The sequence below is a fragment of the Pteropus alecto genome, unplaced genomic scaffold (assembly GCF_000325575.1).
Source record: "Pteropus alecto unplaced genomic scaffold, ASM32557v1 scaffold57, whole genome shotgun sequence".
Lineage (NCBI taxonomy): Eukaryota > Metazoa > Chordata > Mammalia > Chiroptera > Pteropodidae > Pteropus > Pteropus alecto.
Window position 1 is genome coordinate 7547178 of NW_006442508.1, and position 23773 is coordinate 7570950.

The following is a 23773-nucleotide window of genomic DNA, read 5'->3' on the forward strand; positions in this document are numbered from 1 at the left end:
TCTAAAACCATCATCTTGAGGGTTAGGAGTTCAACATATGAATTTCAGAGGGATAGACATTCAAGACCATACCATATATTGTGTTATTATGTCTGTGTTCTCTGTTTCTTTGTATAGATCTAGATTTCTATCTGGTATCATTTGCCTTCTGCCTAAAAAATTTCCTTTGACGTGTCTCATAGTAGAGATCTTCTAGTGATGAATTCTCTACGCTTTTATTTTGCCTTCAATTTAGAAAGGTACTTCTCTGGATAAAATATTCTAGATTGATCGAATATTCTTTTAGTACTTCAATGATATCTTCGTTGTCTTCTATCTTGGGTAGCTTCTGATGGTAAGTCTGGTGCTGTTTATTGTTCTTTTGAACATAATGTCATGTTTTGTTTTATGACTGCTTTTTTTATTGCTTTTCGGCAAGTTGATTACAGTGTACCTTGTTATAATTTTCTTTATGTTTATTCAGGTTAGGATTGGTTGAGTTTTCCAGATCTGTGGGCATATAATTTGTATTAAATTGAGAAATTCTTCAGCTGTTATTTCTTCAAATATTTTTTTTTTTTGTCTTCCTCTGCTCTCATTCTGGGACTACAGTTATATTTATGTTAGATGCTTAATATTGTCCCACAAGCCACTGATGCCATGTTCAGTTTATTTTCAGGGTTTTTTCCTTTTCGGTTTCGGGTAATTTCGATTACTATGTTTACTAATATTAATCTTTTCTTTTGCAATGTCTAATCTGCTATTAATCCAAGCAAGTATATTTTTCATTTTCAATACTGTTATTTTTTCTTCTCTAAAAGTTCCGTTTGGGTCTTTTTTTCTGTCTTCTTTTTCTCTCTTCATCGTAATATTTTCTTCCACCTTCTGGAACATCCAGACATGTTTATAACAGGTATATTAACAACTTTGTCTTCATGTTCCATTATCTCTGCCATTTCTGAGTCTCTTTGTATTGGTTAATTTTTATCTTGACTATGAAGGAAAAGGGAAATCTGGTTTCTCTAACTCCATTTGGTTAGAAGCAGAACTTAAGCTGCTTTTTATCCCTCCAATCTTTTTTTTCCACTAAAAAGGTGGTAATAACTTATAATTCACACAGCAGAACTTTTAAAATCAAACTTTTAATAGAAATTAAACTTTCTGATTGTTTTAATGTCCTAAATATTCTCTATTGCAAATAACAATGGCATATGTTAGATATTCTGAATTATTCTTTAATATACCAGGAAAGCAACTATAGTACCTTACCAGAAAATGATAAAATGGCCCATTTAACATCTCTCCACCCAGATTATACTCCTAAGGGTGGGATTGTTTTTTCCTCACCTTCAAACTTTATGGCTAATTAAAAATAGTACTTGGCTATACAGTTATATTATTTTTCTTCTGATTTTACTTTGACTTGAACTTAGCTATAGTGTTATGGATATCATAGGCTCATGAAACTTTATAGCTGAATAAAGAGAGCCAGAGTGCAGGGGACAGCCTGCGCCTGAGCTCTGCCCCTGAGGTACAGGCCGTGTCCTCTCCACAGAGCCACACCACCTTCTCTGACTCACAGCTGTCACCATCCTATGACGTTTTGTTAGAGGAAGGTGATGGTATATAAGTTAAGGGTGAAATGACCAATTCTCTCATACAAGTGGAATTTTGTCAGAGTATGTTTATGCATATGGTTTTTCCCCCAATGCAAGATTTATTATATAAACAGATACTGTTGTATGATTCCTTTAAATAAAACAGCCATTTTTTTCTTGATTCGTTTTTAAAAGGACCTGGAGAGATAAGATTGGACAAAGAGAATGAGATAAAAGACTAAATATAGTAATGTTTTATTGATCTGGGAATAGTTATTAAATACCAGTTAAATTTGATTTCTCTACATTCTCTGTGGCAGAGACAAGGTATTATGCTGAAAGTCGCAGAGAAAGTTGACACTTGGAATTTTAAGAAGGATAACAGAGAAGTGCTGCTAGCAGCAGCATCTTAGTCCAGCTAAGAGTAGACGGACACCATGAATCTATAGTGATGCTGCTCTCAGATTTTTTTCCAGCAGTGCATGAGGTCCTTGCATATAATTTATCAATGCAGAAAGGAGAGGATAAAAGGATGGATTGAGAGTGAGAAGTATGTGAGCCTGGAGGGCAGAAGGGAGTCAAGAGGAGTCCTCCTAGAATGATTGAGGTGGATCCAGACGGAATCAGGAAGTAGGTGCAGTTAGAAGAAACCACTAGATTGAGAGAAAGGGAGGCCTTCAAGGTGAAGGGGAAGGAATGGCAGTGAGCAAGAGAAGGGATTTCCCTTTAGGGTAGGAGAGAAGTCCTTGATTTTTCACTCTTTGAAAGAAAACTTTAAGTAAAGTTGTAAACAGGGCTTTCTGGAGGCAGAATACACCAGTGGGAATTCCTTACTGAGAGGTGAGCTTGTGATGGGTGGTCTGTTACAAGTCAGTCCTCACAGCCTGTCCCTTGATACACTCACTCTTCTGTCAGGAGGTAACTGTGCGTCTATTTCCTGTTTCTGAGGAGGTGTTTCAGGAAGATGTCAGAGGCCACACATATTAAAATAAATGTATCTCCTTTCTCTAAGTAAAACAACATTTCCATTTAAATTAGAAATGATGATGATGTTACTCAGAATTTGCTAAGGAAAATATGCTGGATCTTGTGTTCATTGGAGAATTCCTCCTGACTCTAACCTTAGTCTGTTGTGACCATTTGGATTCACATCCTCTTCTGATTTGAGTCAGTTTCTCACTTCTTAGCCACTTTACTTGTCAGTCTGTTTGTTTCCCTCCCACACAACTCCCCCAACACACCATATACACACCTCTCTATTTTTTGTCTTATATTTTCATTGTAAATTACAAAGAGAAAGTAGGTCTGGGTAAGGAACAAGAGTAGGAAGAATATGTAGGCATCTGATCCCAGGTCTGTTATCCTGAAAACCTTGTCAGTTTTATCTTTAAAAGTACTCTTTTTTCATAATGTATATAAATGTTGAATCGCTATGTTGTACACTTGAAATTAATATAATATTGTATGTCAGTTATATCTTAATTAAAAAAAAATTGCTCTGGTTATTGCACACGGATTTGCTCAGCAGTTACTTGTAAAGCTCATTGGACTGTATGTCACTTTATATTTAAACCTCTCTTCCCTCATTCTCATTACTTCTCAGGATGCAGAACTCAGGCTTGGAATTAGACTTCCTGGTTCAAGTCTCAGCTATTTACCTATTATCTACCACTTAATGTCTACCATTTTAACCCCCTGTGCCTCAGTTTCCTTTTTTATAAATTGAGGAGAATAATAATTCCTATCCTAATAAGGTTGTTGTACTAAATGAGTTTAAGTATAAAGGCACTTAGAACAGTTTCTAGCTCAGATTAATTTCTTAATAAAAGTTAACCATGGAGTTAGAAATAGTTGTTGAATTATCCTTTACTGACATTACTTAGGTGTCTGCAAACCTGAAGTTTCAAATAATGACTTATACTCCAAGAATAGTGCTTACAATAATAGGATCTGAACTAAATAAAATGACAAAGTAGGACTGTGCCTGTTGGCAGATTTTTTTCTTTTGTTTTAAGGAGACGTCAATAGTTTCAGTAATTGCGAACATTTTGATCTTTAAACTAATTTTTGGTAAGTTCTAAGAGCATAATTATTTAGATTAATTTTGGGGTTTTATGACTTTTTGTTTTTTTAATGTGTATTTTTTTTAAAAAGTTTTGTTTTTTTAATGTGTATTTTTTTAAAAACCTATTCAGAAACCGATTTGCTATAGTTTCAGTTTTATAAACTGAGTTGTATTATTTAAGATTCAAGTTAGAGCTCTCTATTTTTTGCCTTATGTTTGTTTATTTAGGTAGCTGTGGTAAGGAGGACTGCATTTTCTCTTTATTTTTTGTAATCCCCGTGGTCTCAAATGTGAATTCCATGATACGTCATAGGTCTTCATTTTAGTCCTTTTGATTTCACATACCAATTTCTGACTTGGTCATCGCCATTTATGCTTCCAGTAATGGTCACTTACATATTTATTCTTAAATCCAACTAGATCTTGAAAATCTTAGGAATTTTTTTTGTTGAAGATTTTTTTCTTTATAATTTTGATAATTAAAGGTTCCCCTTTTTACATATGTCTTAAGCTGTCAAAACTTTGTGAAAATTGGAAATAGATTCTCTGAAAGAGTTGGGGGGGCCTCTGAATAGTGTATCTATTCATTTGAGTATTCATTTTTATGAACTTGTTATTTATATATATACAATTGCCTATTTGTTTCAGTTATTTCTTAAGTCATTGTGCTGTTTAAGGGAAAACATGCTTAATTTTCACATCTTGTAGGAAGACTTGTACTAGAATAGTCTCACATAAACAGGTGATATATTTTTTTCATGTTAGAACTTCAAATATGAACTTTAATAAAACTTCATTATTTTCTACTCTGCATTAGCTGTTATTAGTCTTTAGCTTAGGGACTGCATTTATTCCATATATAAAACATTACTTCTTAAGAGACTACTCACAGTAGGATCCTTTGATTTTGCAGCTGCATCACTAAGAGGCTTAATCTCAACTGTAACTGCTGTTTTTAATCTGTGTTTAAGGAAGACAACAAGGCAGAGTCTAGTTGTGTATTGTAGGGGGTTGGTACCTCTTTGGTATATGGAATCTTTTCAGTTTCTGTTATTATTTGAAAAATAATTTTTAAAGAATTTGTTACCTTAGAAAATTAAAATCTATTAAATATATACTGACACCTCTTGGGTCAAGATATGGGCAGAGAGAAAAGTTTCATTTCTTCTCCTTTAACCTTGCTAGACCTTCTGGGGATGCTGATTGACTCTTGATAGGCTGTCTAAAGATGCTTTCTGCTTAGATTCTGACCTAGAGATGCAGAAATCTGCCCCTTGCTCCATGAGGGGAGGTGCTTGGTGCTCCCTGAGCAGAGGGTCACAGGGTCGATGTTGACGTGTACTATTTAAATTTCTTGTGAGGAGCTTCCGGATGTCTTTGCTGTCCTCCTTGAATTAGTTAAGGTGATTATTATTTTTTTTTAAATGCCCAGCTTCATAGTATCCTGGGAGATTGATTCACTTGTAATTGGGAACTCCTTGGCAGAGAATGCCATTAGGATCATTGCTGTGGAGAACCCCCTGGGCATGTCTCCATTTTGATGTTCAATAGATGTTTGCTGTGGGATCTCCGGACTGTTGTTCCCAGGAATTTTGAGTGTTTTCAGTTACACAGCCTCAAATCTACCCACAGGCAATTTTGGTTATCAGCGAGAAGCCACTGTTCAGATCTTGAGTGCATCCATAATATCTTTCTCTTATTTGCTAGGCAGAAGATGGTGTTAGTGATTGTGAGCTGCTGGCTGGCACCTTTGCAGAGCAGGAGTAAGTGAGTGCTGTTCAGCTTCCGGTCCTGTGAGTCTGATGCCTTTCCTCCCTGTTTGGGCATCACTGCCAAACACATGCATTGAAATCCTTCATGATCATCAGTTTGTCAGATGATTATATTGTTGCAAAGAGTCTGTCCAGGTCTTTTGTATCTTTTTTTTCTTTTTGTCACCTTAGTGTATGTCCATTGTGATGGGAACATAGGCATTGATGATGTTGGAAGAAGGCACAATATGTATTGAAGCTAGATTAGCAATTTTAGGTTTAGTGAATGATTACAAACTCCTCCAAAGGAAAGCTTTTCCCCGAGCACCAGTGTCATCAGCCCAGTGCTGCGTAAGCTGCTGTTCAACAAATGAACTTTGGCCCAGTCCTGTGGTGCCATGTGTGTTTTCAACAGTTTACTCATTTTTTCTTGTGGATTGCTTCATAGTATGGTGTGCTGTTGCTGTCTGCCACACCTTTGTTACAGGGTTAGAGGAAGTTTTCCATTTGTTTGCACAGTGTATCGCAGAAGTATAAACCCTTGAAATGCAACAAACCAATGAGGCTTGGTTGGCAAAAGGTGGACAATCTCTAGAGCACCTTTTCTCTTGTCCTCTCCGTGGGAAGTGAGTACTGCAGCCCTGAGCAGGACAATATGCATGGCCAAGGGGCAGGCAGAGAATGCTGTGGCTAGGAGGCCCCACTCGTTTGCATAGAACTGCAATTGGGGCATCCCCCCTATCACCAGACTTAAGTTGTATGGCCTGTAACAGAGAAGGGTGACGCGGAGACATCTGACGTGGTCTGTTCGTGAACGGTCATTATGTTTTACGACCAAAAGACAGACCAGACCTATTGCACATCTTTCTGTATTTTCATCTACCTTGTTTGCTGTTGTTGAGTGAGGCCCTTACATTTGCTGTATTGTTTAAGTCCTTTACTTTTAAATTCAGTGTCAAGGTCAGAAATTTTCTGTGTACTAGAGAGCACTTCACTGTTAGAGTCCTTCAGGTAATAATATATTTTATCAGGAGGTATGTGTGACTGCATATGTGGCTGACAATCGTGGTCACAGAATCATTCCTTAATTTGATGAACATTTAGATTCTACCACAAATGAGATAGCCAGAAACTTTGTCCCTTTGTAGGAAAGTTCTTTTGTAAGTTTCCACCAGAGTTAAGATAACCACACACAGGATAGCTTTGGCTATGTAAGGTTACCATTTACGGCCCCAGGTCCTCTGTCCCTTTGCATAAAAACTCCCCACTTAAGAGTTCGAGAATGAAAACTTGTAAGGAGATTGAGAATGAGCAATTAGGATCCTTAACTGCAAACATAACTAGAATTAATCTGCCCATATTGAGGTTTATGTAATATTTCTTTTCTGGTTTCTTTATGAAATGTTGTCTTTCACTTGGTTACTAGTTAGGGGTATTCTGCTAGGAGATTTCACATCTAACAAATCCAAGGTAAGAAGGATTGTATAGGCAGGCTGCTTTCCCCCACGGCAGGTGTATGAATACACCCTTTTACTTGGAGAGACTCTCCAGAACCCCAACATTTATTATGAACTAAATTTAATTCCAACATTTTTAAATATAAGAAATATATTTACCAATAAAATAAAGTTGTTGGAAAATGATTTATATTAAGGAAACTTGATTCCTAAGCATGGAAATTGAAACCTTTAAACTTCATTTAGTTAAGTTATGGGCTTTGGGGTGAACAGTTATGATTTTGGTAATTCTCATAAATGTCAAACAGCAAGTGATTGAGTTGTAGATTTTTATTTATCCCGAAATAATCGTAGATACCGTTACTACCTGACTAGTTGATTTTGCATTAGGGTGATATTCAGTTGAAACAAATCTTTCAAACAGAGCAAGGCTTCCATTGTGTTTGACTACCTCCCATCCCCCACCTTAGCCTCAATCCAAGTATTTTATGGTGTATGCTAAATGATAAATGAGTGTTTACTAATTTCTTATTGAAGTGAAATAGAAATTTGGATTATTGGAATTTATTATTTGGGGGCATCTGGCTCATCCTTGTTTTTGTTTGTTAAACAGGAAAAGGACCAGCGCAGCCTAGACATAAACACTGCCAAGTGCATGTTGGGACTGTTATTAGGAAAAATCTGGCCCCTTTTTCCAGTTTTTCACCAATTCTTAGAGGTACCAAATTGTTATTTTATGGAATATATGTTTGCTTGCTTAGAAGTACCAAGTATACTTTATTTAACCATTTTATGTTACTTGCTGTTTGTTGTACTTTTCTGCCTGTAGGAATTGTGGTGACATAATTGCTGCCCATGAGCAGCTGCCCGTTTTCTCTGTGCCCGTGTGTGCATTGACGTTGTGTTGCATCGCTCCCAGTACAGACGCATCAGGGACAGCCAAGCTCTTTCCTGTCCTCCCCTGTCTCGTCCTCATTTTAAGGCTTCACTTTTGTTGAGATTTCCTGCTCTTGTAGCAGTAGTAAAGCAAGATTTACTCTTTTCTGGCTTGAGATGAATTTTCACTTTTATTGAGCAAAGCTTAAAAAAACAGCCATCTGCCTTCGTATTAAAAAAAGTTTGTAATGCAGTCTTCTCTACTCTTATCTCCAGGTAACTTGGGGACCTTGAATCAATCTAAGTGTTAGGCAAACTGACAATATCTCCTTCAGTTTAAACTTTCTTCACGTTAGCATTAGAAATAATCCAGCACTTTACTCCATCGTTGGTTTGCTTTAAGTATTAGTGATAAAAAAAACTTTGAGCTGCTGGTTATTAGGAGCAGGTTTTAATGTAGTATAATACTGTAGGATCTGGAAGCACCTGAGATGTAAGTTGGAGTTACTGGGTTCTCATATATAGGTAGCATTCTTCTTGCCCTTCGACCCCAAACCCTTTTTAAAAAATGCCCTTTGCTTGGAAGGATTGCGGGTGTTGGGTCTTTGAGGAAATCCTGGTCCCTGACTCTAGCTTCACTCTTGGAATAATCTTTCTTACGACTTACTTTATGTAATTGTCTGGAAAAACTTCCAACTGATACAATACTTTGAGGAACATTATTAAAATTTGCTTGTAACATTACTAACTGGAACTCCTCAAGAAAGGTATAAAAACTGGTTTTAATGTAAAATATTTGCTTACATGATCTGTTCTAATTTCTCTGACAGCCCCATGAAATGTTCGCTTTATTTGAAAAATGAGTAGAAGTAGGTTCTTGTTCTTAGAGAGTTGAGCAGAATTTGAGCCTGAGCATGAAATGTTCTTTAGCTGAAAGACCTCGCTGCAAGCCAGTTTGACTTTGCAGAATTCCAGGAGCCTCATCACCTGTTTCAATGATTGTTTTTTGCCTTTAGTTGCTTAGAAAGTTAAACTTGCACTCTGTGCTTTGTTCTCTTTCTTATTAGTTTGGATTTTTCTTTTAAAAGGACACAGATCTTTTCATTTGAGCTTTTTTGTTTGCATCCTCAAAACCATTGGCTCAACTCTCTTTGCTTTTTATGTGCTTGTATTGTTTTCCACTGTTTCAGATATTAGTGGTTGATTTAAAAATTATTAGATCTGGCTTTTATTTTCAAAGCTTTATGCAGGAATACTGTATTTTAAAATACACTTTTGACCAATTTATTGTCTAAGAGGATTAGAAAACTACTTCATGGCTATTCTGATTACTTTTATTACTGGATTCAAGTTTTGAATTATTAGAACAGTAATTTTTTTCAGTGGCTAGAGCACCTACTCTGAGACCGCATGTAGCACTCAGTAGGTCCTCATCGAGCGACCCACGTGTGTGTGTACTTTTAGCTGACAGTGTGACAGGTAGTGTGCTGGTCGTGTCAGGTCTATTCATGAGAGCTACTCTTTATTTAGCACTTACTTTGTACCAAGCACAGAATGAAGTGCTTTACATAAATTACACAAATTCTCTCTTTTAATTCTTGCAACATCTCTATGAAGTAGGTATTATCCCCATTTTTATATAAGAGAGGGCTTTTGCGGTCTAGAAATTTCACTTCTAGGGGTATAAAATTGTATTTCTCTGATGTGCTTGTCATTTTGTGTTGAACCCCCATAATATTTTTGTAATGAAAATTGTTATCCTAAGTTCTACGCTTGCTCTCTTTCTCACCCTTCTCTTAGACTGGTACTTAACACACCACATATGGAGAGAGTTAACCTTCATGAACTGTATTAAAGTTGATTCATACAGCAATTGAAACCATCCCATTTGTTAATTGTATCAGTAATCCATATTAATTTTCCCTCCATCAGCAATCAAAATATAAAGTTATTAACAAAGACCAGTGGTGCAATGTGCTAGAGTTTAGCAGAACAATTAATCTTGACCTCAGCAACTATGACGAAGATGGAGCGTGTAAGTACCGATGCTGGGTGTTCTCTCACTCTTCCCCCGTTGCCGTACATTTGCTCATCCTTCTCATTGTGAAAAGCCTCAGAGCTGTGTTGTTTTCTCTCTCTCTCTCTTCAGGGCCAGTTTTGTTGGACGAGTTTGTGGAGTGGTATAAAGACAAACAGATGTCCTAGGACTTTATGCATAGCAGCGAAAGAGTCACTGTTACCACAGTTATGTCAACCATTAGCCATAAATTGCTGTTTGTATCAAAGCGCATGCTGCTTTTCTTGCACTGTCTCCCTTTTGCAGGGACGTTTTTGGTGTTTGCTATTGAATGGGCCAGCTCTGCCTGCTGTGTAGCATTGTTCTCTTGGAAGGCTGCTTTGCAGTTTGTATTTACACTACAGATTGGTGAATTTGCCAACGTCCTCACTGTGACTATGTGTATATTGCTGTTTAAATTTTGTATATGTGTATAAAAACAAGCTTCACCTAGAGATTATTTCTGCAAAAATGTATTGTAAAAATAATTTTGAGGCATATTTCTAGTCCCTTTTTTCAAATGAACCAATTATACTTTTATTTGGTCTCAAATGTAGCATTTCAGAAGACAAGACAGAACAACTGTTACCATAAGCAAATGTTGCCAGAATTCACCTTATTGTTTAAGAGGCCAACTTTTGGAAGGAGGTGGGAGTAAATAACTTTTCAGAGGCATATTCCAAATATAATTTGGCTTACTTAAATACTGGCATTTTTAAATGATGAAACTGATAATTATTTGAACATATAGACATGTACATGTCACAAATCATTTCCACCATGAAAGGGATAGGTTTTAATTTTCTAATGTTAAAAGCTGTAGTAATTTGAATATAGGTACAAATGAACAAATTAAAATTGTAACTTTTGTGTGTGTGGTGGGATGGGTTTTAAACTCTTGCAAACTTTCTTTAGTGTTTTGTTTTGTTTTTCTTTTGCTTTCTTCTTGTCAGTGTTTGGTCTGCTGATGCTCTCTATGCCATTCTAAGTAAAATTTGTTTGGCTCCTCCATGAAACCCGATGGTTTGCTGGCATTGTATAACTGCAGAGCACTTTTAGTTGTGGCTTGAACTTTTAGTTAAGCTTTCATGGTGTCTAATTTTCTAATTTTTTGGGAAAAGAGCTCTATTATAAGTGAGAGGTTTTTGTTTTGTTTTCTTTTTTTGTTTCTTTCGTGCTAGGCTTTTCCTGGCAGAATGTCCATTGCTGGCAGTGGACACGAAACCACCAGCATTGAGCTAACTCTATTACACAGTAGGACCTTTCCTGGAGAGGCTACTCGTCATTACCTGAGTAATTTGTGCAGAAAGGTGATAGCCATTATTTATGTGGATGAGGAAACGAGTAAACAGGACGGTGTTTTTAGGTTTGTATTTTATGTCTTTTTTTTCTCCCCTTGCCTTACCCTTCTTGAGGAAGTAGATAGATAACATGTTTCCCCTCAACTATCTGGTGCTATTGAATGACTAATTTAGTCCCTAAAGTTTTGTGAAAACACAAAAGTCTAATGATGTAATCCATCCAAGTAAAAAGCTAATGGTGCATTTGAACAAGTGAATGCTATAGTTGTAAGCGAGATCCATGATTGAACATGTAATGATTGGAAGAGGTTTGGATTATTTCAAAATCTGGCCAAAAAAAAATCTTTTTGGATTAATTGTGAACCTTTAAATGGCATTAAATGAGAAAAGCACACAGACAATGCTACTTTTGACCACTACTCACAGTTTCTTTGCAAACAGTGTTCAAATTTTCACAATATTTGTTTTTCTCTAACTGAACCACCAAAGACAGAAATTCCGTATGTATATACAGTGTATTGTGCACATACAAAATCATGATATGGTGAAATGAAAGTACTTCCTTTTTCTGCCCAATAGAAAGGGTTGGTTTGCTGTGAAATAAACCAGAAGTTTGACAAACTCTGTAGTGATTAAGCATACTTAGTCATTCCTTGTTTAGGAACTGTAGACTCACTTCTACCTTGTAAATTCATCCCGGTTTGCACAAATTAATATCTGAAAAGAATAGAAGATGTTAACAGCAAGCACAGCTCTTGAGACTAATGTGTTGAAAGGGGTTCTGTTCCGATGGTGCCATTCTAGTGGCGATTGGCCATGGGCAAGTTTATGTCTGTGGAGAACATGATTCCATTTTCAAAAGTATCCTATAAAGTTTTTAAAAGTCACACTGTAAAGTCAGTAGTTCTTAAATTTGATCAACTGTAAATCACAAATGAGTATACACGTATAAATCATAGATGAAAGTATTTTAAAAGTTTTGTTAGAAACTGGAGAAATTTTTAAACACTAAGCATAGTTAATCCTAGATGTAAGGACTGTTACGGGAGAGATGTTACATTTCATCTACAATGAACATTTTGATGATAGGGGAAAAACCCAAGTAAAAATTATTTCATGATGCGTAATATGAAAGTAATACTCCAAAAGGATAATCCGGCATATTTAGAAAACTTCAAATAATCTTTAAACTCCCTTGAAAAATAAACCCCTGTGACTGCTGAGTGCTTGCCCTTGGTTTTCTTGATTTTATTAAGTTATTTTTAAGAGGAAGGAAAAAGGTCAGACAGAGTAATAAGATACCTTTTCTAAAACATGTCCCTGTTACATAAAATTGAGCAATCATCAAGCACTTACTGGGTAATGTTAAATAAATTAGGGTGCCTTCTTCTGGTTTTCCTTTTTTACCTAAGTCTATGCCCTTTATCTCTTTCCATTGTGTTTTGAACTCCTCATTGCAATACTCTGTCGTAATGGAGTACAACTTTTAGACGTTTACTGCTGCGGTAGGTCAGAAATGTTGTTTTTCGATTTGTCATAAAAACCCATTGTAATGTTACATGCAGCTTGTTTGGAGCATGAACTCTGGATTAAGTTTCTATGAATCTGACTAGACAAACCCGGTTTAACAACAGATTTCTGTTGCCGCTCAGTCTCCATTTTAACAGTGCTTTTGAAATTTATACAAAAAGCTTTAAAAGTTCGTTTGTCCCCTTGGTTTTTATTCTTACAACTGCTAAAATACCTCTGTAAGCCTTATCTTTTATTCTTTCATATGTTGTATAATAAATGTATAGAATTCATTGACCAACTAATATGTTGGGTGTCTGTAAATGAGACCAAAACGTGGGTTGCTTTTTTCATAAAATAATTTCTCTTGGGGGTTACTGTTAAATGAACAGCAGCTAACCTATAACTGTGAATGCTTCGTGTCGTCAGTATTTGCATTACATTCATAAACGTGTGCAAGTCCTGTGACTCCCAGCTTAACTCAGATACTGTTATGCCACCTAACTTGATTGAATACAGCAAACTGGTTTTAGGTTTTAATGGAATTGATGTAAAATGATATCCCATAAATAAAAAGTATTTGTGTTTGGTTTCAGAACTGATTTGTAAATTCTTTCTTCCTTTCTCTGCCTTTTTCTTCAAAAACCACTTAAGGTAGTTTTTAAGTATTTTGAGTTTTATTCTTTTTCTTTTCTCAACTTTTTATATTGAAAAATTTCAAAGCATAGAAATAATGCAAGAATTATATAATGGACACTCATCCATATACCTATCACCTAGGTTTTCCAGTTAATATTTTACCACATTTCTGTGCCACTCTGTGTGTGTGTGCATTTCTTTCTATCAATATATAGATACACTTTTTTTCTGAACCATCTGAGAGTAAATTACATTGACACTTTATACCTAATATTTCCAAACAAAGGCATTCTTAGAACTGCATACAGTGATCACACTCAAGGAATTTGACAGATACAATACTATTCCCCAATATACAGTCTAGATTAAAGTCTCCCTATTTGTGCCAATAATGGCCTTGATAGCTATTTTATTTTTAATTCAAGGACAAGCATTGCATTTAGTTGTCATGCTTCTTTAGTCTCTTTTAATCTAGAACGGTTGTAGATATAAGTACAAACACTATAGTGATTTTTGGCCAAATAGTGATTTTTAAAAATATAGTACCATATGTTGTATATTCCTGAACATCGAGTTAATAATTGAATGCTTACTGTGTGCAAGGAGCCAGGCAGAACTGACCATTTATACTACCTCCAAGGCCTGCCACCCAGTTAGTTTGTAAGTGTATGTCAGCCCTGGTGACCACTTTCTGCAGTTGTCTCACACTAGAATGTCCGCTCCTTGATGGCAAGACCTCTGGCACAGTGTGGATGCTCAGAAAATGTATGTGGATGGAAGCAAGTAACAGGGTTTGCACTTGGCAAAGAATTGTCAGGACGTAAGAAACCTCATGTAAAGATAAATCAGGAGGGACAGATATAGACTTTTAAGATTTTTAGAAGCTTGAAAGGAAGTGAAGAGGTAGAAAACAAGATTCCTGAAAAATGGAATCGAGAATCCAGGTGCTCACTGTTTACACTGGTTAAGTAGATGGTTCTTTCAACTATTATTTGGGCCAAAAGCTGAGGATCAAACCAGAGAAATATTCTTCCAGACACCTACAAAGAGAAGGGATAGATAGTGGGTGGAGATAAAGGAAAAAGTTTAATCCAAAATTGATAGAAAGGAGTAGGGGGTGACAAACGTTTAGACAGGATTTTTAACCTGGGCTACAGCAAACAAAGTCATGAGGCGCACATTATCCAGTAATAGAAAATAGGAACGTGAGATGTGTTCTCTGGGCAATACTGGTGGTGCGCAATAAAATTAACAGGTTGAAATAAAGTTTTCCAGCAATGTAATTGGAACAAAATAGACCAGGGAGAGAATAAATCACTAATGTCCACTTAAGGCCACTCCCCTAACACCCACCCCCCGCAAAAAAAAACACACACAAAAAACAGCTGAGGTATGTTGCAAACATACCTCTGTAGGAAAGAAATTACAAGAAGTTTTCTCTAAAGGAAGAACATTTTTAAAAATAGTTTTTTTGGAAATAATGAGACAAAGAAAAATGAAAAACGTTATCCGTAGGAATGGGAGATCGCTGGGCCAACCCTGGGGCTGCAGAAGCGCGGAGTGTAGTTGGCTACTCCGGATGGCAACTTTCCTGACTTGTCTGAACCTACAGGAAGGTGGGATGTGTTTTTCCACAGTGCTGTAGCGTGCATTACATCATGCCGAAATGGCTCATTTGAATGTAAACCCCCAATTCTGCTGTGAAGAATAATGTTTAGGGAGATTAGAGAAAGGCTTTCATGATTCCTTTAGAAAAGAATTGTCTTTGGAACTTGTTACAGCTAGAAGGAAAAAAAAAATCAGGAAAAAAACTCACTTGAGGAAATAATACATTAAGCTTTCTGGCCATCTACTTATCTAAGCCTGTAAGGCAGAAGATAATCCAAAATAGGGCATGTTCACTACTTTTGGCACATTCAGCAGAAAATTGTTTTTTCCCCCTACTGAATTTGTCCCTGGCATTTCAATTGCCTTAAAAAATAAAATCATCCCATGTATACAGAAGTACTTGCTTAGAAATTATGGTAAGGATGGCTATGCTGAGAATAATAATTGGAAACTGAAAAACAAAAATTGACTGTAGTAATTAAGTGGAAATTTTAAAAAACATCATTTAAAATGTAAATCCCTTCTGAAGAAATGTATTCAGTCCTTTGAAAGAGATTCCTTTGCAATCACTGAAGAATGTAGATTGTGATGAATCCTGGCAATGAGAAAGTAAACTGGAAGGGTTTGTTTTTTCCCTCTGACACTCCAGCAGAGACATCTCAGAATTGCCTAAATTTGAATATTTGAAATTCAAACTAATCTAGAAATCTTCCAATAAGCGTGTGATAGTAAAGAGAGCAGCAGCTGTACTCAATACCGGTGACCTAACTCACTAAAAAGTTTTCGGCCTACTTCCAATAGTACACATATTGAAAGCCACTGTATTTTGTCCCTACTTGCTTATTATTTATTTATTTTGTCTTCATGACCTGTGGTGACTCCTAAATACTCCATCTTGAGAGTAACATTTGGACAAGGGTTATAATTCTATCACGGATACACCCCAAATCATTGAATAAAATATGAAGTACCTTTTAGCAATCTATTCTGCACGTCTCAAAGTGCTCATAAATCCATCAAGTCCTTGCAAGATTGGTTTGCAGATTCTCAGTACAATTGTCTATATCGAAAAACTTCAATTTTATGTTAGGCAGAATTCCTATGTGAAATTGGGAACACAGCTATTAAAGTTTATATAAGCAATGTGGAGAGGAGGCTGGGGTAAATAGAAAATAGATTGAAGAATTGGGAAGGACTTCTGGATGAGAGGTCTTGTGCCTATTAGGTTTAAGTGGCATCAACCGCTTATAAATGGTTGACCAGACAGACACTCAGTAGGAACTGAGTTTCTTTTGGAGAGAAGGGCATTGTAGGGATAGATGGGGACCCAGTGTAGGGCTCTCCTTAGGCCCGGAGTGCACACGAAGGCAGCAATAGAGGCAGTAGAGAGGGTCGGCTTTTCAGACAGAAGTGTTTGTTGTCACCAAAAGATAGCAATATAACTGATGAAAAGATGCCAACAGAAAAACAGGGACTTTAATGATGAAGAATGTGGAGTGTGTGGAGGCACCTGCATAAAGCAGGAGATGATAAAGCAGTGGAGGAACTTCTTTTCTGGTCCCCAAAGTTCCCTATGGAGGTGGTCCAACTATATTTGAAATGGCCCACACAGCAAGGATTCTGCCAGGCAGGACGTGCTCTTTGCTCTTCTGCCGCCCTCTGGAGACTTCAGCCACAACAAGCCTGCCCACTCATCGGATGGAAGTAATGTGCCGACACCCCTGATCATTCCCTACAGAAAGGGGACCAAGGTCCGTTTTCCAGGAGCGTCTGTCACCAAGCCCAGCTGTTAGGCACTTTAATAGAGGGGAGGACACCCACGGGAGGAAGGCCTCAAAGATTCTGGGAGTGGTTAGCCAAAGTGCTGGCATGTGAGAAGGGTCAGTATGGCACAGGGAGATTTGTTTAGTGGAGGGGCCTCAGTGGGGAGAGACGAGCGAGCTGCACTGAGGTGTAGATGAGAGGACTTCGCTGGGAGGACACTGTGGGAAGAACAGGAAGTTCACCCGCTAACTAGTTTTCAGAGACCCAAAGCTCATACTGTGTTAGTATCAAATCTCCCTTAGAGGAGGCATTGACTGCCAGCATTCAGTTACAGGGAGAGCTTGCAGGCTGGCAGAGACCCTGTGCTCTCTCCTCTCCGTCAGAATGCACGCAGTTTTCATGCAGCATATGTTTTTCTGTGCAGTCACATTGCTTTAGTCTCCTTCCTGGCCTGCTCCCCCAGTCCTCCCTGCTAAAAGAATTATTCGCTAAAAGGCACCCGCAACCATCTCCTTCTCCCTCCAGCATGGACATTTGGAGATAAGGGAGCAGACTTTTGTGGGTCTTTTTAGGCAAACTGGTTTTTGAATTCTGATCGCTATGGGATGACATTGCAGGTGACAGACTCTGGATACTGACGAAGAAAAAATTAGACTCTTTATCTTTCTGGTTTAACACAGTCATCCTCACACTTTAGCACAGTGTTCCCCAAACTTTTTGGCACCAGGGACTGGTGTTCCTATGAGAATCTCATGCCCGATGACCAGAAGTGGAGCTGAAGCTGTGATGCTGGCGCTGGGGAGTGGCTGCAAATACAGATGAAATTTCGCTTGCTCACCCACTGCTCACCTCCTGCCGTGCAGCCTAGCTGTGCAGTCCGGTTCCTAACAGGCCACAGACCAGTACCAGTCTGCGGCCTGGGGGTTGGGGATCCCTGCTTTAGCACACTGATGCCATGCGTATATTCATGGATTTTGTGTTGAGTGTTGGTTGCCAGCAAGCTGTAATGAATTCAAGGGATGTAATCAAGAAGGCCAGTTGGTGGCTTGTTGACATCATTTAACTCCTTTCAGAAGAGAAAATGGCCAGCCAGGCCATGTGCTTTACACCGATCTCCTTGAACATCTTTTAACAATCATGGGGAGTATACGGAGGAAACTGAGGTTTAGAATGTCCTAAGTCACATGCTAGAAGGTGGGGGAGCTCAATGTAGACTTGGGTAGATGTCTCCGCCCAGCAGATTACAGGAGAGGCCACATGGTATAGACACAAGTTTGCCAGGAGGAAGGTCAAGGCATATAAGCACCATGTGTACTATTTGGTTTTCTGGTGGACTTCCTTGGGCCCCCTCTCCCACTAATTTTATCAAGAGTTTCAGGGAAACACAGAGTTCAAAGACTGGCTAGATTTTCAGAAGTGGGAATGTTTAGAAATCTGTTAAGCTTCAGCCGTGGAATTGAGGTCACTGCAGTGAGGCTGCTACTGACTGGCCACCTTTCAGAAGTATGGGTGGCTCTCAAAGGCACGACGATGTGGTGTACGTGTGTTTTCTAACAGCAACAACCAATTAACTCAGTTCTCACGCTCAACCTGGAGATACCATCAGATCCCAGAGATTAAAGTCTCAGCCCCACAAGACTCCATGTTGCCCCCAACTCCCCCACTTCAGAAGCCAGAAGCCAATCACAAGTTCCCCTTGCTTCTCACCAACTGGCTATAAATTGGAGGTTCCCATACCCCTTCTGGGGGGTTGATTAATTTGCTAGAGCAGCTCACAGAACTCAGAGAAACATTTTACTTACTAGCTCACCAGTTTATTATAAAAGGATGTAACACAGGAAGAGCTAGATGGAAGAGATGCATAGAGCAAGGCATGCGGAAAGTTTTGAAGCAAGTTCAGTTAACAAATACCCTGCGAGACCTCTCAGAATGATTCTTCTCTGCTGATGGGTAGAGGACACCTCGTGGATCACAAGCAATTGAGATGTGAAAAGTTTGCCACCAAAATAATCGTAGGTAACATCTGCTCCACGCTTTCTATGAGCCAGGCCCTATCCTAAGTTCTTTGTAGGCAACAACTTAGTCCTCACTACATCCTTATTACTCTCGTTACACAGCTGAAAATATCAGAGGCACAGACTGGTTAAGCAATTTTCCCATGGGCACACAGTTAAAAAGAGGCAAGGTTTGAACCCAGATAATCTGGCCACAGAGCCCATACTCTTAACGTCTTGTTTTTTTTTTTGTTTTTATTTTTGTTTGTTTTTCACTTGAATTTTTCTTTTTGAACAGGAGAAACTCAAGTTTCGATGTGGGCATACATGGAATTAACATGAAATTCCAATACTCTTAACTTCTATTCACACAGCTCTGCTAGGCTAATAGCAGCCATCTTAACTGCTCTCACATACATGCTCAGTAATGGTATAGAAAATACAATTTTTTATGCCTGGGAAGAATGTTCTTCCTGCCCAGAGAAAAAAAAATTTTCTCTGTTGGCTGTGGTTTAGAAATGCATTTGTGTGTGGCAAGCCCTTGCTTTGGCAGTCTTGCAATCGAAAACTCTTCCTCCTGCCTAGTCGAGGAGGAGACTTGGAATTGGGGAGGCTGCTGACCAAGTGGAAGAAGTTTCTGACCTCAGGAGAGCTTGGCCCATTTCTGGAAGCAGTAGGAACCCTCTCTTTGCCAAGCCTTGTTCTGTTCGACAAACACCCTGTCTGGTTCAAACCCTAATTCCTTGGGAAGAAGGGAGATTATAGGTAGCATATCATTTTGTAACATCAGACTTTTCTCAGTGGGATTCCATATAGTTGTTTTTTTTTTGTCAGATACTTTTGTTTTTTATTTATCTCTTTATTTGAACACATATGAAATTATATGAATTTCTTATTTGTTTCTCTGATGAGCCACTGGGCCAGTGTGGGAACCAGGGGTACAGATTTTGACACTTACCGCCACCCTTCTTAAGCTGCTGAGAACTTTCTGCGTTTCCAAAGTTTCAGTTTCTGCTTGATCCAGTTTCATCTTAGAGTAAGTGAAAGCTAGTTACTTCTTCACATTAAATTCTAAGCCACTAAATGGAAAGTGCCCAAGAAATTCACTAATAGCTAAAATATGACACATATCCTTATGACTCATTTCTTTCCGTAAATGTGTCTCTGGAAATGCTTGATTAAAGAAAGAGCTTTAAGAGAAGACAAGCAGAACCCTGACATGGCTCAGATTTTTCAGGGGTGCCGGGCTGTCTGGGAACTCTATGATTCCAACCCAGGTAACTGTTGGGTGTCAGCAGATGACAAAGTGCTTGTTTGCGGGAATGAAGCTTGACTGAAGCCAAAGTGAATAGTTGTAACCACTGTAGTGTTCCAGCTTGTCCAGGCAGCGATCTCAACATGTGAGACCTATGCGTGGCTCCTCTCTTGCAATTTAATTATATGAATACTAATTCTAAGGATACTCTTAGATACCAAATTGGTGCCATAAGCAGCTCAAATATTTTTAGTCATCTAAGAGATAAAGAAGAGGCATAGAAATGCCAATTTTACAATGAGCCAGCTCTTCTCAGACTTTTAATTTCAGTTTCTTGGAGAGGAGCTGATTCAAATTCTCTCAGTGGAACAGATTTGGGTTCTGTGGTTTTGATGTATCCCCAAACTGTACCAGCTACCAACAACATATGATTAGGATGCTTTGTTTATTGCTCATGACTTAGTGATAAATAAGATTTCATGTGCCTTCTATAACTTGAAAATCTTTTTATCAAAGTCATATTATGGACATGGTTATGAATTGTGTAATTCAGAAAGAATTCTAATGAAACCAAGTCATCTGTAGCATTCATTCCCAGCCCAGTTTACTCATCGTATTTTTAATATCTAAGAGTTTTCTGTTGTTATTTGATGGTATATTCTCTAATTTATCTGTTTACCGCTGAATCATTTTCTTCACTGAGTTCATCATGGTCTTTCTCTTTAATGCTTTAGGGCTTAATCAAATAAGTGATAATCTGCCAGAAAATCTGCAAGTTTACAACTTTTCTTGACCCTGTTGGAAAGCTGAGGTAGCAACCAACCAACTTGTCTAAGGAAAGACAGGAACATCCAAAAATGATGGGCCGTGAGCACTTGCATGGCTAGGGCAGGTGCTTCTCGGTGCTATATAAGCTGGTAAGATGGAGTCAACTAAGTTTTTTTTTTTTTTTTTAACAAATCACTAGCAGAAGAATATAGAACCCGTGGAGCTACACGTTTGCACTCATTTGCAGGTTCTTCACTGGGCTGCACCACCTGCCCACAAACACTGGGGGGAAGCGTGAAAATGGTGTGTCATGGCCAAAGAACACTGGATTCAGGGAGTCACCTCTGTTATGCAAGCCTGCTCTTGGTCTGAGGGAAGATGTCACCTCACCCCTCAGGCTCTCCCTGCAAACGCAACCCTGAGGAGTGGCCGGGGTAAGTGGGTGAGGGCCTTGCACTGCCGGCACATCCAGTAAGAGCTCACAGGGACCCACATGGCGGATCGCCTCTCCCAACCGGGTCAAGAGCCAGTCTCAGGAGCCAGGCCAGAGAGTTCCTCCACCGAGTAGGGAAGATCCCATTTCTGCCCAAGGGCTTGCTGTTGAGGACAGGAGGCTGTGAAACGGTAGAAGTGAAAGGTTGGAACCTGCCCCTTCTGGTCCTAAGGGATTATAGGAGGTGGTAAGAGGAAGCAGGAAGGGAGGAGTGAGATGGGCTTGTTCAATGTGGAGGTAGGGACTGGCTTAGATGTGACCAGTGCCAAGTTCAGAATGACAAGGGCATCATTAAGGCTCTGGGAGGGTTATCCCCTGAGATGCTACCCCGACACAGACCTGGGGCCATAAGAGCCAAGCAGACTCAGTGGTGCATCAGAAGTTCGCTTTTCAGAACTGCTCTTTGTGCCATTGTGGTGTGGCTCAGCCCCAGAAAATCTTGCAGTGACCCAGAGAGTTGTAGTGGCCCTAATTTATGTGCCTCCCAGATTCCTTTGGCTATGTGCTCCTGGGCCCAGTTATGGGGCTGCTGCCAGCCACACTGGATCCTTTCCATCCTCTGCCACTCTTTACTCATTGTAGACACCTTGGGCCAATAACTGTGACCAGTTGGCCAGCTCAGCCTGCAGCAGGATTGCCTGAGCGTGTAACTATAGCCCAGGCTGTGCTAATGACTTGCTGTTTTAACTGTCTGAAATGTAAGCCCTATGGGAACTATTGCAGCTGAAACCAGAACCCCTTGATTTTCAAGTTCAGATACATTGTGATTTGACAGGACTTTGGCTTCTCTTCGTGCTGCATGGAGGGACGGGGAACACAAGCAGGAAGTGCAGAAGAGTTTCACTGAGGTGAAGTTTGAACAGGGAGAGATGGGAACCAGGAAGAAGCCAGCAGATACATTCCCTACTCTTCCTCTTCTTCTCTCTACCCTACCTCCCGCCTTCTGCTTCTTCCAAGGCTCAGGGATTCTGAGTAGCCTCTCCAGAGATGTCCACACGCCTGAGCAGCCAGCGGTGTTTCCCTGTGCATCCTCTTGTTTTGCATTTCCTTGTCCTCTACTGTGGGTACCTTTTCCTCTTTGACTTCCCTGCAATTGCTCCCCCTCCCATCGCTCTACCAATAATACACTGGCTTTTACATTTTAACACAGACACTTTTCCTAGGGACCCCAGGCTCAAGGCAGCACATGTGGAGGTTAGTTAAGAGCTTGTCTGGGGACCTTGTCAAAGAGGAGCATAGAGATGGGGCAGGGCAGCCTTCAGTTTGGGGCTTTAGAGGTGGGCAGGAAGGGGTGTCAGTTAGACCCCATTGTTTGTGAGTGCCTGGGTGGGGGCAGGTTACCAGACCCTGAAAAAAACCAAGACAAGTGACAGCCTGAGAATGACAACGTGAGCAGCCACTGGATGGTCCAGGAACACTTCCTGCAATGCCGATTTTAATAACCCCTTCTCCCCAAAGCCTCAGAGACAGAGTGTGGCCTTCATATGCCCAGACACCAACACGAGCGACGGAATGGAGATGAGACAAAAATCAGAGAAAGAGAAGAACCAAAATGGCGTAGATGATAGAGGCTCTGTTCATCCCTCTGGCAACAAAATCAAAGTAGTGATGGAAACAAGGAGCAGCAGCAAGGAAAAATCACTTGGGATCTTGATGAACAAACCATACAACTAAGGAGAAATCCAAGAAAGCACCCTGCAATAGCAGACAGTAGGAGGGGGCAAGGATGCGGGGCTGTCTGGTCTCAAGTGGCTGAGAGGAGGCTGCAGCAGCAGCAGACACCTCTTAAAGGGGCCGCGTCCACAAGCAGATGTTCGCAGTGACACACCTGCTTGCTCTGAGCACCAGTGCCGACTGGGCTACACATAGGGGGCACCAGGGACTTACAGGGAGACATTGTTGGACTGAGGGCCGAGGCGAGACTCACTCTATACAGAAGTGCTGGCAGCATCCATTATTCCCTGTTAAGCCCTCCCCTCTCCCAGTGCCCGGACACAGAGCCGCAATGTCATCAGACTGGATAACAGAGGTCGCTCTGCCCAGAGGATTCCCTGAAACCCCTCCTCGCCCAACTCGCGGCCCAACCCAAGCCACATCCAGGTGTATCCTCAAAGAGTCAGGTGCTCCTTGCTGAGCAGTGCCTAGACTCACACTGGAGGCAGCTGGCCTCGGTTTCTGGTTGGTCTTTTGAGGCAACTATAAGCACAGCATCTGCGGATTGCTTGTTGAATCTTAACTGGTGGCCCCGGAAGGGCAGAGGCTTGGGCTAAATTTGGCCTGTAGCTGAACCCCTCACAGGACTGTGCCACTGGACACCTACTTCACAAATCCACACTACTAAGACTGGGAGACTTAAGAGCTTTGTTTAGTACATAGAAACAGACATGGAAAGGCAGCCAAAATGGAAAGACAAAGATACAGAAATTATATGAGAGAAAAGAACAGAGATCCAGAAATAATGGAGTCAAGTAATCTAACAGATGCAGAATTCAAAACACTGGTTATAAAGATGCTCAATGAACTTTTGGAAAGTGCAGATAAATTCAATGAGAACTTCAACAAAAAGATTAAAAAAAACCATAAAAATGGAAATGGAAATTATAAAAGGGAACCAGTCTGAAATGAAGAACACATTATCTGAGATGGGAGGTATATTGAAT

At 39.6% G+C, this 23773-nt stretch overlaps 1 protein-coding gene and 1 long non-coding RNA gene across 8 annotated transcripts in view; both read left to right on the forward strand.

Moving 5' to 3' along the window:
- DCUN1D4 (defective in cullin neddylation 1 domain containing 4) overlaps positions 1-13190 on the forward strand; it is a 66521-nt gene extending 53331 nt beyond the window's left edge. For 4 of the 5 annotated variants that reach the window (XM_006922492.2, XM_025040268.1, XM_015597608.2 and 1 more), the window contains 3 exons: positions 7464-7568; positions 9659-9761; positions 9876-13190. In XM_006922492.2, coding sequence (XP_006922554.2) covers positions 7464-7568; positions 9659-9761; positions 9876-9931 — 264 coding nt within the window. In that variant the 3' untranslated portion in view covers positions 9932-13190. The remainder of the gene's footprint in view (positions 1-7463; positions 7569-9658; positions 9762-9875) is intronic. The other variant, XM_015597607.1, reaches the window with a different exon arrangement.
- A 6497-nt stretch (positions 13191-19687) lies between these two features.
- LOC112471519 overlaps positions 19688-23773 on the forward strand; it is a 13682-nt gene continuing 9596 nt past the window's right edge. The window contains exons 1-4 of one of the 3 annotated variants that reach the window (XR_003043340.1): positions 19688-19874; positions 20587-20769; positions 20868-21054; positions 22572-23297. This is a non-coding gene — a long non-coding RNA (uncharacterized LOC112471519). Of the gene's footprint in view, positions 19875-20586; positions 20770-20867; positions 23298-23773 lie in introns of those variants that run through there. The other 2 variants (XR_003043339.1, XR_003043338.1) reach the window with 2 other exon arrangements.